The 16577-nt window shown below is 41.2% G+C and overlaps 2 protein-coding genes across 2 annotated transcripts in view; one reads left to right on the top strand and one right to left on the bottom strand.

Moving 5' to 3' along the window:
* LOC130907047 (replication protein A 70 kDa DNA-binding subunit-like) overlaps nucleotides 1–4672 on the bottom strand; it is a 33924-nt gene extending 29252 nt beyond the window's left edge. The window contains exons 1-5 of the mRNA XM_057821892.1: nucleotides 4492–4672; nucleotides 3950–3997; nucleotides 3413–3494; nucleotides 3236–3341; nucleotides 3080–3165 (exon numbers count right to left, since the gene is read on the bottom strand). Of these exons, the coding sequence (XP_057677875.1) occupies nucleotides 3080–3165; nucleotides 3236–3341; nucleotides 3413–3494; nucleotides 3950–3997; nucleotides 4492–4524 (355 nt within the window). The 5' untranslated portion in view covers nucleotides 4525–4672. The remainder of the gene's footprint in view (nucleotides 1–3079; nucleotides 3166–3235; nucleotides 3342–3412; nucleotides 3495–3949; nucleotides 3998–4491) is intronic.
* Nucleotides 4673–6725: 2053 nt separating this feature from the next.
* On the top strand, nucleotides 6726–15834 carry smyd4 (SET and MYND domain containing 4). The gene is made up of 10 exons (XM_057821891.1): nucleotides 6726–6944; nucleotides 7301–7451; nucleotides 8597–8686; nucleotides 8772–9534; nucleotides 9608–9793; nucleotides 9858–10021; nucleotides 14755–14890; nucleotides 14954–15070; nucleotides 15164–15287; nucleotides 15681–15834. The coding sequence occupies exons 1-10, from the start codon at nucleotides 6811–6813 to the stop codon at nucleotides 15832–15834; spliced, it is 2019 nt and encodes a 672-aa protein (XP_057677874.1). The 5' UTR covers nucleotides 6726–6810.
* Nucleotides 15835–16577: the final 743 nt, after the last annotated feature.

Below are 16577 nucleotides of genomic sequence, written 5' to 3'. Positions count from 1 at the left end.
TTTGTTTTGATTAATCTGCGCATGACAGACGGCAGTTGTCAAATGTCCTTTCAGAATAAAGGCAGACACATGTAAACGCTGGATCGGAATAGATGAAGTGACACGTAAACAGGTGATCTGAAATTTCCATTCGGAATGATTTGAATCGGTATGAATTAGGGCTGTCCGAAACGACTAATTTTCTCCCGATTAGTCAGCCGACTATTTTTACGATTAGTCGACTAATCTTATAATTTTTTTGAATTTTTTTTTTTTTTACTAATTTAGCAATGAATTTTTTTTTTTATGCTTGTCAATTCACAACAACATTTTGGAACACTTAAATTCTTGATTAAAGTACAAATAAACAAATAAATAACAATTATAAATCACAAATAAACAATGAGTTCAAATGCTGATAGAATTAACTTGTGCAAAAGAATGGAATCTAAACAGATTCAGAACACTGACTTCACCTTTCCAAAATGATTCAAAACAATTCTTAAAAAAATACCTAGCATTAATATTATAGTATACTGTAGTACTATATATAATAGTATTATAATTATTCATTGCCAATCAGAATTTTCATAAAGGGTGTCATTTTAAAGGTATTCTTAGTGTAGAATCTGAAGTATGTGAGATTAACGCCAGAAATCGTTATTTACGTATATGACGAACTAGAGCAGGGCGGTAAACCGAAAATTTACCGTTACCGAAATTCTTCACGATGACCGACGTAATTTTGACCATGTCGGTAAATTCGGTAATTTAATAAAAGAAGAAAATATAGTCTTTTCATCCCGCTTTGACTCTGTGTTGTTCGGCTATGTTCATTCCCCTTTAAGAAAGCAGACAGTGTGCTTACGTTTGGAGTCACATGGTTTTCAGGAAGCCAATCAAACAGAAGCCCGGTAGGCTAACGCTAGCAGCTAACGCTAGCGGCTAACGCTACAAGTAAACGGGATGAAGTCGGGCTTAAGTTAGCTTTGCCAAACTTTCACATGAAATTAAGTAAACTCTTGACGGGTTCCAGATCGGGATGGAAAAACCGAGGCTTTCTGAAACAATTAACCACTTTTAAGACAATTGCCCTAAATTGAATCACTGTTTGACACACTGCAAGAGCCCCATCTACTGGATAAACAGTGCACGTTTCTTTTTAAAAGTAAAGTTGACAAATTGCCTCAGCATTACATATCTTCAATAGAATTAAGTGGATGTCGTCTATTTCAACCAGGAGATCGTGTCGTCGTTAAGTGTGATTTACACAATTAAAGTTGACCTTTTTAAGCCTGTGTCATTGCTTTTGTAGTGAAAATGTGTTCAAAGCAGTATCTGTAATACACGACAGTGGTAGTCTTGTAAGTGGCTCGTCCCAGATGACGGGGAGTAACTATGTATTGTTTATTTTTTGTAAAAATTACAGTACAGTAAGCACAGTGCTTGGGAACAGGAATATTATTTTTTTTGCATACTGTAAGGATTTCCAAAATCATAAGATGTAAATAATTGAGCCGAATAAAAGAAAGGAAAGGTTTGTGAAACATTTTATTTTTTAATTAAGTATAATTTCTGGGGGACGGGTGGATGTGTCGTATTTGTATCTATTCTAAATATCTAAACATATGCCACTATGAAGTGTATAACAATGCGGAATGAATTTAATGAAATTCAAGTGATGATATTTTTCAAGTCATACAAGCTGTTATAAATGTTCACACAAGAATTCTTATTGTTTACAAGATTTTTTTTAATACTTAATTTTTAGACTGCATGTGCAGTTGTTAAATTGAAAGCTGGTAAATAAATTTAACGAGAAACTGTTAATTTGTATTCCATGCATTGATTCAAATGTTCAAATTATATAACAGTTTGCTTGGGCGAATTTATCGTCATTTATCGTTATCGAGGTAAATCTGCTCAATTTATCGTGATACGTACTTAAGGCCATATCGCCCAGCCCTATGACGAACATTACATGCTTTTATTTTGAAATGTTCACCGGAAGTAAGTTCGCTAAACCGCTAATTTAAGCTTTACACTCCGCAAAAAAGCACTTTTTGTCATTGCATGTGTTGTCAGGAATAGATTTTTTTTCCTTTTGCAAATGCTGTTAACCAGCGATTTTTCATGTTTGAAGTGTCACCTTTTAACTGCAAGTTTTGGAGAAGGCTGCCTGTTTTATAGCCGGCTAAAGTAGGTCGTCTTTTTTCCCCATTCACCTCAAAGTAGCAATGCTAACATATATAGTGTTTAATATAGATGAGTTTTCCTATTTTGTATGTCTGAACTTTAATTCTACAGCGTGTTGATGAGAGAAAACCATCAGCACGCATGCACAAATGTTCGCGCGCGCGCAGCGATAAAACACAACCATGAAAATGACCGCCCTCATTTTTATTTACCACGCGATAAATGGACTTATTGCATATCGCGACAGGCTTAGCAACTTCAATAAAACATGTCATTAGTTAGTTAGACGGACTTACAATGTCCTGTCGTTATCATTCACGGCCGACGTGCAGCCAAGCTTGGCATTGAAGAGACAGGACACAACAGTGTACCCTCCTTTGTTTCTTTAAAAAAAAGTCAATCTTTTGGACTCTGGTGCGCTTTTTTGGCTTTGTGCCGCTTTCCCCGCTTGCATACCAAGCGTGCGACATTCTGAACTTTCCACGCATATATTTTTTTTAACCCTTCATTAGCCGTCGACGGGATGTTGTGCTCGTCGACGGATTTACGTCATCGATGACGTCGACCATGTCGACTAGTCGGGACAGCTCTAGTATGAATAAAAGTCAGCATGTAAACGTGGCTAATGTTGTGGCATTAGCAGTGTAATGACAATAACATTTCAGTGCAAACTTGAGCTGCGTATGGAAAGAAACTGTTTCTCAGTTTGTTTTAGCTGGTTTAGTCCTGTGGCGCCTGCCAGAGGACAAAAGGTTGAAAAGGTGGAAGCTGGGGTGTAAGGTCTTTCATGCTGATCAAACAAACCAATCAACTAATAAATTATGTTTAACTGATCAATTTAAGGTTTTTGTGTGTGCGTTTCTTTGGATTATGTAGCATTAAAAAAAAAAAACCTTTCCCTTACCAATTAACTGTATGGGATTGCCAATCTTGCCTCCTGCCGCAGCAGCAGTCTGCAACACGTCCATTTCCAACACCACTAGAACTTGCCTGAGACGCACAGGAACATATGTTCATGAAGAGACTTTTCACACACAATCAACCTAACTGTCACACACACTTGCTGGCCACATTCGAAGAGATGGTCTTCTTGAGCACGCACACGCAGTTTGGCTCCAGTTGCTTGTCTTCACTCAGATGGTTCAACTGCGACGCCAACACGAAACCTACGGAAACAACTATCGCCATCACTGGCAGAGAATTAAACAAGGAGAAACGTGCGCTCAACGACACTCACAGGACGAACTGTGCACGCCGTCACTCAGGTTCAAGCGGTACCGGGATTGTCCTTGTTTTCCAGGCGGGCACTCACGGATGTTCTAGGAGTGTGGAGATTTTGTTAAATCTTCAGTGCCATTGGAAACAATAGATATCAAATTTATTTGAATTGGGATGACTGGCATTGAATGTTTCAGTGCCATTGACGGAGGTCAACGTCCAATCCACTATCGCTGCCAACTGCGGTAAATGAGTTCATGAAATATATCAAAGTACTTGCTGAGAAAGTCCAAATGGGAGTTTAAGGAGATACGTAAGAAAAATCTTTACCTCATATGCTGCCAGCCCATGTATATGTACAGTATAGTATTCAGTTATGTTTTATGGTAGTTAGAAGAAGAAAAATTAAATTTATATAAATGCACCAGATGAAAGCGATAGATAGGGATGGCAGCTGGACATCTATCGCCCGTATAGAGTTACTACATCCCCTTTAATTTTTTAAAATAAAATTCAAATAATTCTGAAAAATGATTCTAAAAAAGACAACACTCACCATAAGTTGCAACACTGGATTTTTGACTGGAATCTCTTTGAAAAGGGACTAAAAGAAAGAGAGTGACGTCACAGTTTTTCTGCAGTTGGAAAAAAATCACGGCCACTTCAAAGAATATCAAGGCCACTTAAAAAAATAAGGTCACTTTAATGTTATTGCATTGCAATTAGTTAAAATGTTACTTAGGCAGTTGATTTTTTTTTGTTTGTTTGCCACAAAAGATTACATTTTACGAAATACGGTACTCCATATATACATTACAAATGCAATACGCATGCGCAACACAACCAAAACAAGTGGCGAAGCCCAACCACGCTTTTGAGGTGATGACGTCGCTTCTTCAAAGATCCATTCTGGAATAGCTTACATGACTAACACAGCATGTCAAATGATCCAAATCATTTCCACATAAAAGTGAAGATAATTCCACGAAATGGCGTACACTTTGCCTGACAAGAATTAAAGTTTGTGGACAATATGGATATTTTACCAATTGACAATTGCTTGTGACAAGTCATAACAATGTGAAAGCTTGTTCTTACCTCTATCGCCCCTTCCGTTAGTCTGAAATTCATGTCTTTAAATAAAAGTGTTCCAAAATGTTCTTAAACACTGAAAACCTTCCCCCCCTAGTTGATGTCGGTGTTGAAGAGTATATGGACTAGTGTTGTATCGGTCGCGAACGATTCGTTCTTTTTGAACGAATTGTTTGGGTGAACGAGACCGAACTAATCACCATCTGCACTGATTCGTTCTATGAAGTTGGTGGCGCTTGTTCGCTGCGTGGGAGGGCGTTGAGCAAGCGGCAGCGTCTTCTGACATCGCACACGACCAATCAGACGCCAGCCTCATCGCGGGCAGGGGAGGGAGCGGAAACAGAATCATGGCGTATGTCACTCATTTCCACGTGTGGCCAATAAGCAGCCAGCGTGCAGGCAGGGGGGAAAGACTGAGTTTTGTCACTTCCCGTTCAGTGATTCGGTCCTCCGGTTCCTGACCTAGCTTGCTGCTAACTTGACTTTCCAGTAATGACTATGCGGTGAACGAGTCATAAAATGAAAGGAAACGACTTTGTCACATATTTGTTAACGTGGAGCCTATCAAATGCTGCTCAAAAAGACAAAAACACCACACAAATCTAGCGAGCATGGTTTAGTGTTCTACTTTTCTCAACAGACTCGGGACTGTGCCTATGACGATATACTATCAAATTTACAGTAATTTAAAACACGCGTAGCTACGAGGCAAGCAAAAGCTGAGCTGCGGTCGCGTGACGGCAGTGAAGCGGGCAGAGAACTGTCACTATATGGAGGCTTCATGGCAGCGATATGTACCTCATATGTGCACAGAAAAAAAATAATATTTAGTATGATCACCATAATACTGATTTGCAATGAAACTGTATATACATGTCAATTTTTTCCGAGTGTTTTTTTTTTTTTTTTTTCGTGTCAGAGGGTGTCGGTTGGTTTGACAAATTATGTCAATCCGTCCATCATGTGCTACTCAAGCGCCCCAAAAACAAAGCGCGCGGACACGGGAGATGTCGCAATATGTCTACATTTTTCTTAACAGACTAATGAGAGTAGAAAGGCGAAATCATAAAGCAAACAATTATTTCTCGTCAGCATTTGACGATCTGAGATGCGGGGACGACAGGGGAGCTGACCGGATTATTTTATTTATTAATACCAGTGCAAAAATTCAAAACGATCATCTTAATAATAAAAAACAAAAATACAACAGAGCGAGAGGTTAATATGATGTGTTGGCCGTTCCATAATTAGAAATTAAACTTTCGATTTATTTTTATTTTCGTGACAGCAGGCATGCCGCGTTGGCTGTTAGCAGCAGCATTGTATATGTGAGCACGATCATGCTAAAGAAAGTCCGTGCGCCCCCGACCCCAAACCCCGACTTCCCCCTCAAAAGGAAAATGTTTAACCGTGTCCTAATTCGAAATGCAAGCACGAGCCATGACTTTGAGCCCATAGAACTAGGACAGACGACGCGGAAGTTCTCCCTCGCTTTAGCAGCAGCGGGAGGGAGACGAGGCTGTCTCTGAGAGCAGAATGATATCGCCTGTCACTCATTTCTGAAACTACGACGAGTGGTCAATGTGCAAGAGAGGGAGGGACCAAGCAATGTCACTTCCCGTTCAGTTATACTGCGAAGCGGTCTTTGGTGATTCGTTCGGCAACGTCACTTCCCGTTCACTAACCGAACGATTCATTTGGGTGGGGAGGGAGATGAGGGGGGCGAACGATTCGTTGAACGATTCGTTTGAACGAATCGTTTTACTGAACGAACCGGAATGGATTCGTTTTCTCAAGTGAACGACAGATCCCGTCACTAATATGGACCGGTTATGCAGTAATTACGCCTTCAAAACAAAATACAAGTTACCAAACAAACACACAAGAGAGGGAGTCTGACTATTCTAATAACACTAATATAACTTAAATATAAATTTGAATGTAAATATTTAATATAAACTTGTAAATACACCGATGAAAGTAACCGAATACTACGGCGTTTTTTATTTTGAAGGCTCTACCAAACGTCAACATTTCATCTTTCCGTATGTTGGTGGAATTTCGCATTCAAAATAAAAGCATGAGACTACAATATAGCGTAAGTGTAACTCTTCTAATAATATACTCGTGGTAATAATATTCAAATAAAGCTTATACCTTTATTTTAAAACCAACACACATAAAGGCACCACAGTATAAGATACCATTGTCGTATGCAACTTTTATTTTGAAGACTAAATTTAAAGCATCTCTGACGAACAAAAAAGGAAGCATGGTGGCTGTTAGCCTGTTTTGGTACATGTAAATACATTTTTAGTCTACCAAATGGACCTTCCTTGCCTGCCGTGGCAAGATCACGTTCGTCAGAAATGGACCGGACTCGAACCCGAAACCAGGGAGCGTTTTAAATCCCTGCTTGTAGTTGAAGATGTATTTGAAAGTGCCCTAAGTTTGACAACGTGAGTGGTCTTTGGATCTCTGTGTTAATTGAAACTTTGTATGTAAAATTAGGATTAATTCGATGCTTTTGAGTCAATGACTGCCATTGACGGCTCAGCTCATTTGAACTGGGAGGGTCTGGCAGCGATCAGCCGATTCGAATGAATTGGACGTCTGTCGCCGTCAATGGGAGTGAATGAGGAAAAAAGAAAAAGTTGAACTTTTGTCTTTCCAAGAACTTCTCAAGCTTTTTGTAAGAAAAGTTGCATTTAAAAAATAATTTTAAAAATAGTCACAAAAAGTGATACTATAACTTTTTTTTTTTTTTTTACCACATTAAGCAGCCATGTAGGGACTACCTTCTTTGTATTTCCAGGCAGGATGACGTAAAATGCTTGGGCAGCATCTCTGCAGGACAACACCATATCATACGGAAGGATGCGGTGGAAGCTGCGGCGTGCAGGGAACGAGGCAACGCCAGCTTCAAATGCAGAAAATACATGGAAGCAGTGCTGCACTACTCGCAGGTTTTTTGTACCACTATTATTTTGAAATACATTGGAAAGACATGGAACTGACTAGAGCTGGGAATCTTTGGGCACCTAACGATTCGATTACGATTACGATTCAGAGGCTCCGATTCGATTATAAAACGATTATTGATGCACTCTCCTCCTTTAAAAAAAAAAAAATTTTTTTTTAAATGTTTTGTACATTAGTTCCAAAAATGTTCAAAAATCTCTCAGGCTAAACCAAACTACTATTTCAGTATCTAGTTAACATATAACAGTAAAAAAATATACAAAAATAACAGTAAATAAAAAACTCCAGTCCCCATTCTGTATCAGCAGCTTTAAGGTACATTCAATTAATTTAATGTTGTGAATCAACTGTTACAGTTGTTAAAATTGCTCCTGTTATTCCATAATTTCCCTTCTGTCTACTTTTGCCAAAGTTTTAAAACTATTTAATCATTTAAAGATAGATTCAAGACAAGATTCTGCCGATTTAGGAGTATTTTAGATAAAAAGTTAATTAGGTTCGCTACAACAGAGCCTTCTAGAGAGGTCTACTGCTTTAAGATGGCGGCTGTTTACTTACGCCGGAAAGTCTGTCATTTTGCATCTCTGTTCAATAATACATATTGCAACACCGACGTCGTCTGTCATTTTGCATATAGTTCTACATATATATGATATCTACTGTAGCCGTATGTTTGTAGCAACTAGCAACTGGGCGTTGTTTGTAGCGGCTGTCAGCCGCAGTCAGGTATGATTGTTTTTTTATCTAGCGGCCTGAGTTGAACATGATATTTACTCTGGGTCCGTTCCTTATTGCGCCCCAAAGACTACGCTGACTGTGTTTAACTTCCGCTTTACCTGGTGTAATTCAATAATCGGAATTTGGATGTTTGTGAATCGTCCTCGATTCTTCCACGGCCGAATCGCGAATAAGCTAAGAATCGGAAATTTCGCACGTCTCTAGAACTGACGGTTCGACATAGGGCCAAAAATGGATCGAGAGAAGCAATATTCTCCAGTTATTCTAGAAAATATATATTTGTCCAATTTAGAAAAAACACCTCAGCACATAGGCAATAGAATTAAAACCATCACAACAAATTTCAAGACAAGTGCATTTATGTATCTTAATTTTCTCCCACCAACCACAGGGTGTTTGTTTATCCCCCAAAAGTTCTGACCAGCTTCCTCTGTGCTACGCCAACCGCTCAGCGGCACTATTTCACCTGCATCGCTACGAGGTCAGACCATTAGATTGATCAAACAGCATGCTTGTGCTTAGTATGTCACTGGAAGCGTAGACAAAATATCATACATCGTTCACAGGAAGCTCTTGATGACATGTCAGAAGCAGAGAGGAATGACTACCCGACGGGTCTGGCACATAAGTTGGAGAAGCGTCGCGCAGACTGTCTGGTGCACATCTCTCCGTCGGACCCGTGCACCGACCCAGAGGAGAGCTCGGGGATGTCCCCAAAAGCGAACGTTGGATTCATCCTGGAGAAAGGTCGCCACGTAGTGGCGTCAGAAACGATACAGGCCGGCGAGGTGATCCTCAGTGAGCGGCCGTACAGCTTTGTCCTCATTCGAGACGATGACACATTCGGGTCAGAACACCGGCGGTGCCACGCGTGCCTGAACCCCACGTGGCGACCAATCCCATGCGGTGGGTGCTCATATGAGCGATACTGCGGCGCTCGCTGTAGAGACCACGCCTGGGAGGAGTACCACCGCTGGGAGTGCCCCTTGGGCGTAAGCCTGCCAGCTGTGGGCGTCCTTACGCAGCTGGCGCTAAGGGTGGCGCTCAAAGCGGGGGTAGGGGAAATTCGGCTGGTCAAGGAAGGGGATGCGGCCCAGCTAAACGTAGCGTACATTGGAATCTTGCGCCTCCTGCACCACCTGGACCAGCACAGTGCTAGCATGCGCTTCCTTTGTGCCGTTACCGTAGCCACGCTTTGCCTAAAACTCCAGCAAGTTACAGCAGCGGACAGCAAGGAACTCGACTGGCGGCAGCTGGGCAGCACCGTGTTCAGGCACCTGCTACAGCTGCGGTGCAACGCGCAGGCCATCGTCATGCTAGTAGAGCGAGGTAATGATCGTACGCTCCCCAAAGACACAACAAAACATTTCAGTCGCCTGTCAATGAGTGTTTTGTACGGCAGGTTTGTCTGACTCCAATGTGGTGTCCCATCAAGAAAGACGGATCGCCACCGCTCTCTTCCCGACACTGAGTCTTATCAATCACTCCTGTCGCCCCAACACCAGCGTGACATTCAGCGAAAGTGGCGCCGTTACTGTCCGGGCAAACCAAAACGTCCCCTCTGGCCGCGAGGTCCTACACTGCTACGGTGAGATGTTTCCTTTCCCACTTAGGCGGTGACATACATCAATGTCACACTTGTTTTCTCGTAGGTCCTCACGCCAGCAGAATGCTCGGCAAGAAGCGCCGGCGCCTCCTGCAGGAGCAGTACTTTTTCTTGTGCAAGTGTGAAGCCTGCGAGGAGGAACAATCACAGCAGAAGCAGGATGACCAAACGTTTGGACTGCTGTGTGCTACGTGCCTGGATTCTCTCGCGGTAAGATAAATGAGGTGATGTTTTATTGTCTTATTGAATGCCTCAACGATATAAAGTCGTGGCTCTCATGTAATTTTTTAAGTTTGAATGACAGCAAGTCTGAAGTCATGGTGTTCAAACCAAGTAGCCAGACCTCCCTGAATGTTGACCTCGGTTCATTGTCTCCGTTTCTTAAGAATTATGTCAAAAATCTAGGGGTCCAATTTGATTCTGATTTTAAATTTGAGAAGCAGATTTCTTGTGTTGTACGGGACTGTTTTTATCAGCTTCGCCAGATTTCTAAGGTGAAATCTATTGTTTCACGCTCTGATATGGAAAAATTGATTCATGCTTTTGTCATAACTCGGCCGGACTACGGTAATTCTTTGTATGCAGGTGTCGGTCAGGCGGCACTGGCCCGTCTGCAACTAGTACAAAACTCTGCTGCTCGACTCCTAACTAGAACCCGCAGGCGCGAACATATCACCCCGATTTTAGCATCTCTTCACTGGCTCCCGGTACATTATCGAATACATTTTAAGATATTATTATTTGTTTTTAAGTGTTTGAATAATCTTGCGCCGCCATATCTGTCAGAACTGCTTCAGCCTTACAGTCCAACCAGAACCCTCAGATCAGCTGACCACCTGCTTCTAGTAGTCCCAAGATCAAGGCTGAATCTTAGGGGTGACCGTGCATTTGCGGTGATGGCGCCCAGGCTGTGGAACCAATTACCACGTATTATTACTCACTTACCCAGAATCAAATCCCTAAATGGTACCGAAATTACTCTCACTGACTCATACAAATACTTAGGAATTTGGATTGACAGTAATTTATCATTCAAAACCCATATTCATTAGAGGTGGGAATCTTTGGGCACCTAACGATTCGATTACAATTCAGAGGCTACGATTCGATTATAAATCGATTATTGATGACACCCCCCCTCCCTCCCCGCTATCAGCTGCTTTTAATGTTTTGTACATTAGTTATAAAAACCGTACCAAAAAAAAAAGCCTCGCAGCCTTAAATAAACGACTACTTCAGTATCAAGTTAACAGTTAAAAACAATAAATATAATATACCCAAATCCCCATTCTGTATCAGCAGCTTTCAACTACAGTGGTACCTCTACATACGATCGCTTCGACACACGAACTTTTCGACATCCGACGTAAAATTTGACTCGCCATTTGTTTCTACATCCGACGACATGCTCGAAATACGACGACAATGGCAGCACCGCAGACGAATGCACGGCGGATTTTCTTGTGTGACAAATCAACACAGGTTTCAGAAAAGGTTGGTACAGGTGGTGAAACAAGGAAAAAGTTGATGCTTACCTTCGAAATGAAGATGCAAATGACAGAAAAATATGAGCGTGGGGTGGGCATCCGTGAAATGGCTCAACAATACATCTCCACGGTCCTCCTCCGACCATCGTTCGCCAGTCTTTATAAATTAAGCTGACAATTCTTATTGTCTCCAAAGAAATTGCCAGCTTCGCCACGTTTTCATCATTTCTTTTACAACTTATTCAACACAAAACGCCTGCTGTCTGCCGCAATTGATGGTGTTCTCAAGAGAACATTCAAAGTGAAAGTGAAACTCAAGCTCACCGGTCTGTCTCTGGCACGTGAGCCCCGCGGTGCGTTCAGGTACACAAAAAAACGTCCGCCTTATTAGAACCCGATTCGTTACACTATTACAGGAATTATTATTATTCTTTTTATTACATTATTCCAATTTTGATTTATAATTTATTTGTTTTGCTACTTGTAATTGCCATTTGTAATAGCACCAGCAGTATTTTTTAAGGATTTAGTGCAGGTTTTTGGGCTGTGGAACGAATTAATGGAATTATAATGTATTCCTATGGGAAAATCCTGCTCGACATACGACCATTTCGACTTACAAACAAGGTCCTGGAACGGATTAACTTCGTATGTAGAGGTACCACTGTACATTCAATTAATTTAATGTTGTGAATCAACCGTTAAAGTTGTTAAAATTGCTCATGTTATTCCATAATTTCCCTTTTGTCTACTTTCGACATGTAAAAGTTTTAAAACTATTTTAAAGATAGATTCAAGTCAATATTTTACCGATTTAGGAGTATTTTAGATAAAAAGTTAATTAGGTTCGCTTGGAAGGTTCGCTACAACAGCCTTGCAGGGAAGTCTACTGCTTTAAGATGGCGGCCGTTTACTAATGCCCAAATCTAGCTTTCTGTACATGTGCTGCTAACGCCACCGAGTCTATTTTGCATCTAGTCCTATATAAATATGATATCTACCGTACCATTATGTGGACGTACTTTGTAGCAGCTGTCGGCAGCAGTCAGGTATATTGTTGTTTTTTTATCTCGTGGCATGAGTTGAGCTAGAGCCGTGAGTGGAGCATTGGCATTACCCGAGGGGCCGGGTAATGACAAGCATGATGTTTAGCTACTCTCGCTCTGTTCCTCATTGCGTCCCGAAGACCGCGCGGCGCGCTGAGTGTGTTTTAGTTCCGCTTTACTAGACATATTTCAATAATCGGAATTTGGATGTTTGTGAATCGTTCTCGAATTTTCCACGGCCGAATCGCGAACAATCTAAGAATCGGAAATTTCGCACACCTCTAATATTCATCATCTAATCCGTAAACTTAAATTCAAACTTAGCTTCCTGTATATACCCTACCCACCGACGTCACAAAACCACGTGCTCGCTGTGTGGTTCCGCCCACTTGTCCGTCATTTTGTCTCTGTATTAGCATTGTTTTCAATTGATCGAGGAATTTAAAATGCATTTCATGGAAGACCCGGTGCTTTCTGATGCCGTAAACTCACTGGATGTGTTGCATAAAAGGCGTTATGTGGAAAAGCTTCGTTCTATACAGTCGCCAGATCCATATTTGATGCCCAAATCGATGTTTTTCGACCCACTGTCTTCGCCCTGTCTGCCTGACATCTGCTACGCTGATATTTACAATTATCTTGTCCACACAAAATCAGCCTATTCTCACGAAAGTTTGAAAAACTTCAAGAGCTTGGAGGCTTATAAATACTTCGTTGCTGGTTGTGTGAAACAGGTCCTCGTCCACGAAAATTCGGCAGAAATCTATCTTGTGCTTGGAAAGGTGAATTACGAAATTTTCAATTCAAAATCTTTTGTTATTGCTAACATCCACTGTCAAGTCTAATGTATTTCATGTCGTTTGTCAATGGAGTTAAGGCTTTTAATGTTTATATGGTTTAGCGATAGCACTCTCACTACATACATACGTGTATGTTGTCGGCGATTAGCCTAGCAATGATCTTAATTGTGGTTATTTGTCAGCCCCGTAGACGAGGCCAGTTTCTTTCACTTGGTACCAGCTAAATATTATTCAAAAAATAACGATGGTGGAAGAAAGGGAAGTCACAAACATCTTGAATTTGAAACTATGTCGTACTACGTCGTATGTTGTCGGCGATTAGCCTCGCAATGATCTTAATTGTGGTTATTTGTCAGCCCCGTAGACGAGGCCAGTTTCTTTCACTTGGTACCAGCTAAATATTATTCAAAAAATAACGATGGTGGAAGAAAGGGAAGTCACAAACATCTTGAATTTGAAACTATGTCGTACTACGTCGTATGTTGTCGGCGATTAGCCTCGCAGTGATCTTAATTGTGGTTATTTGTCAGCCCAAAACCCTCTAAGTATATCTTAAATGCATCTTACCGGATATAAAATGACTACTACATAGTCTGTGGTGATTTTTTGGTGCCCAGTTTTCACGTCGAATTGCAGCCGTCCATTTCGCTCTCCTCTTTGGATCCCTCGGAATACGGTAAAACTTCAAGTCTCTCCTTCCACCTTCTCTGTTAGTGCAACCAACAGCCACACACGCCTTCACCATTTTGATTATTAATGTTAAGGAGCAGAAAAACACGCCGTAAATAGGAGGAATGTACGTAGCCGTAACAGGTTAACACTATGTTTTGACGGACAAGTGGGCGGTACCATTCAGGAGAGCGGAGTTGTGACGTCACGTGGGTAGGGTCTATAGACTCAAAGGGTGTCTGTCAACTTCTAACCGAAGAACCACTGTGTTATCTTCTTTTGTTTCTGTTCTTGATTATGGGGACATCCTGTATTGTCATGTAGCTCCATCAACTCTTCATCAGTTAAACCCGGTCTATCACAGTGCACTACGTTACATCACCAATGACAATTTCTGCACTCATCATTGTACACTTTATCGAAACGTTGGATGGGCTTCACTACAGTCAAGAAGAAATATCCACCTCATGTTATTCATCTATAAGGCTTTACTGTGCAAACTTCCTAACTACCTCACATCTCTCCTGTCATTCAAATCCAGTAACTACAAAACACGATCAACTAACTACTTAACCCTAAACATTCCAGTCACACACACTAATGTTGGCAGAACTGGGTTTAGCTATTATGCTCCTCTTAAGTGGAACAAATTGCAATCTACTCTTAAACTAAATCATTAATCTTGGTGATTTTAAATCTCTTTTGTCTGATGTTTTTACTGATTATTGTAACTGTTTCCGTTAGTGTATTTTGTGTTGTCTGATATTTGTGAATGTTTCTTTGTGCTCAGGCCTCTCTTGTAAAAGCGATATTAATCTCAATGAGACTGCCTGATAAAATAACGATTAAATAAAATAAAAAATGTTATCTGATGTTGGACTTTATTCATGTTCTTAAGTTGAGAGCCCTCAATGGACTTGTCGCCTGTGTGTCATGTCAAGTTGTCTTCCAGCGAAGCCGATTCGTTTTGCCGTCGGTGCGGTCGTACGTTTGGCCGCCGTGAACTGACAGATTACATGGAAGCGTTGAAGCGGGACTTGTACGTGGCGGAAGAGCTCCTGGAGAGAGATAAACCTTGTGAGTGGTCGCCACCTCCTTCGCAGCCATGCTAACGTTGAAGGCGCTTTCCTCCCTCTGCAGATGAGGCTGTCGCCCGACTTGAGGCATTCGGGCGCGGGGCGGGCGTGAAGCTGGCGCCGACGCACATCTTGCGAGGTCGCGCCGAAGACGTCATGGCAAAGACACACGCCAGCAATGGTGTGCAAAAATTAAAATGCCCCAAAACAAAATGGGGTGACTAAAAGGACTTTTCCAAGTTCATGAGACTGATTTTTTTTTTTTTGGCCGCAGGTGATTGGTCACGCGCAGCAGTGCACATGGAGCGCAGCAGTGCCGCCGTGATCGCACAATTTGGCGAGGAGAGCGTGGAAATGGCGAGACACCTCGCCAAACTCGCGCAACTGCACTTCAACGCGTGAGTCACTCCAGGAGTAAGCTTTAATGTCAACACTGTATTTGAAGAGGTAAAAAAAAGTTATTTAAAAAAAAAAAAATAGTTTTTTGAAAATATCAATTTTCCCTCAGCTAAACATAAGGTGAATAAAACTTATATAATTTTCAGAAAAATTTAATATAAAAATGTTAGTCATCAATGTTTTTTTTTTTTCCAAAATTTAACATTTCTAAATTAAAAATTAAAATCACACAAAAACAAATGATGAAGTCCTTGATTGGACCATTTTCTGGTAAAAAAAAAAAACAAAAAACAAAAAAAAAAACAAATAAAACCCTTTTTTTCCTCAATCAATGTCTTATTGAAACTTTGTTTGTTAAAGATGTGCACTTACTGTGTTGTTTGTTTCCACAGTGGCTCAAAAGCGTCGGCGCTTTGCGTCATCCCAGAGGCCCGACGCCTTCTGAGCCTTCATTGCGGCGCCCTCTGCCCTCAGGTGCAAGAACTGCAGGCTATGGAGGAATGTTTACAGAACTCAACGCCATCATTTGGCTCAATAAATAGCTGAGAACCATGTTTTCTTGTATGTACTTGCAAACACCTCATATCACCTCTGTGCAAAAAAGCTTTACTTTTTTAACATCTTGAACGTTTTTTTTTTTTTTTTTTTGCGCAATCCGCCAGCGCCTCACTTTCTCAGTCATGGCGTCATTCTAATTTGCCGGTCGGAAGATGACGTTACGCCGCGGCGGTCTGGTAACCTTCTAGTGGCGGCGTCCTCAGGAAGCTGCGTGTAATTTCACGCCCCCAGAGCGGGACGACTGAGGAAGTCAGGAAGGTCTCCTTCCCGTTTTTCACAGTCATTCGTCTCGCATTAGTCCCGCAAGGAAACTTTCAAGCATCACTAGGAGAAATTATATATATATATTCTATATCTATATTTTCGTGACTGATTAAAATAAGAACTTATAATGTGATATTACTTTGCGCTTAACATTGGAGCTACGACTGTGTAATGCAACTTCGGGTAAGTGGGAAAAGATGGAAAATATTGAAATTTTAGTGTCTTACATTGATTTCAACATGTCAGGTTTTGTCCCTGAGCTAATGAGGATGCACTGTTTACGTGACTATCTCCATCTAGTGTTAAATCTGAGAAATGCAACATAATATAGGCTGAATTTAAGCTTCTTGTGCCGGCCATATTCGATAATATTTTCAAAATTTGCCAATAAAAACCCGACAGGAGGCCGTAGTTTGGACACCGAAGGATTCGCGTGTCTTCCGAAAATCTGACACGCTTTCCAAATG

This window comes from Corythoichthys intestinalis, chromosome 18, assembly GCF_030265065.1.
Source record: "Corythoichthys intestinalis isolate RoL2023-P3 chromosome 18, ASM3026506v1, whole genome shotgun sequence".
NCBI classification, from domain to species: Eukaryota; Metazoa; Chordata; class Actinopteri; order Syngnathiformes; family Syngnathidae; genus Corythoichthys; species Corythoichthys intestinalis.
The sequence above is the reverse complement of the archived record's forward strand: the minus strand, read 5'-3'. Positions and strand labels throughout refer to the sequence as shown.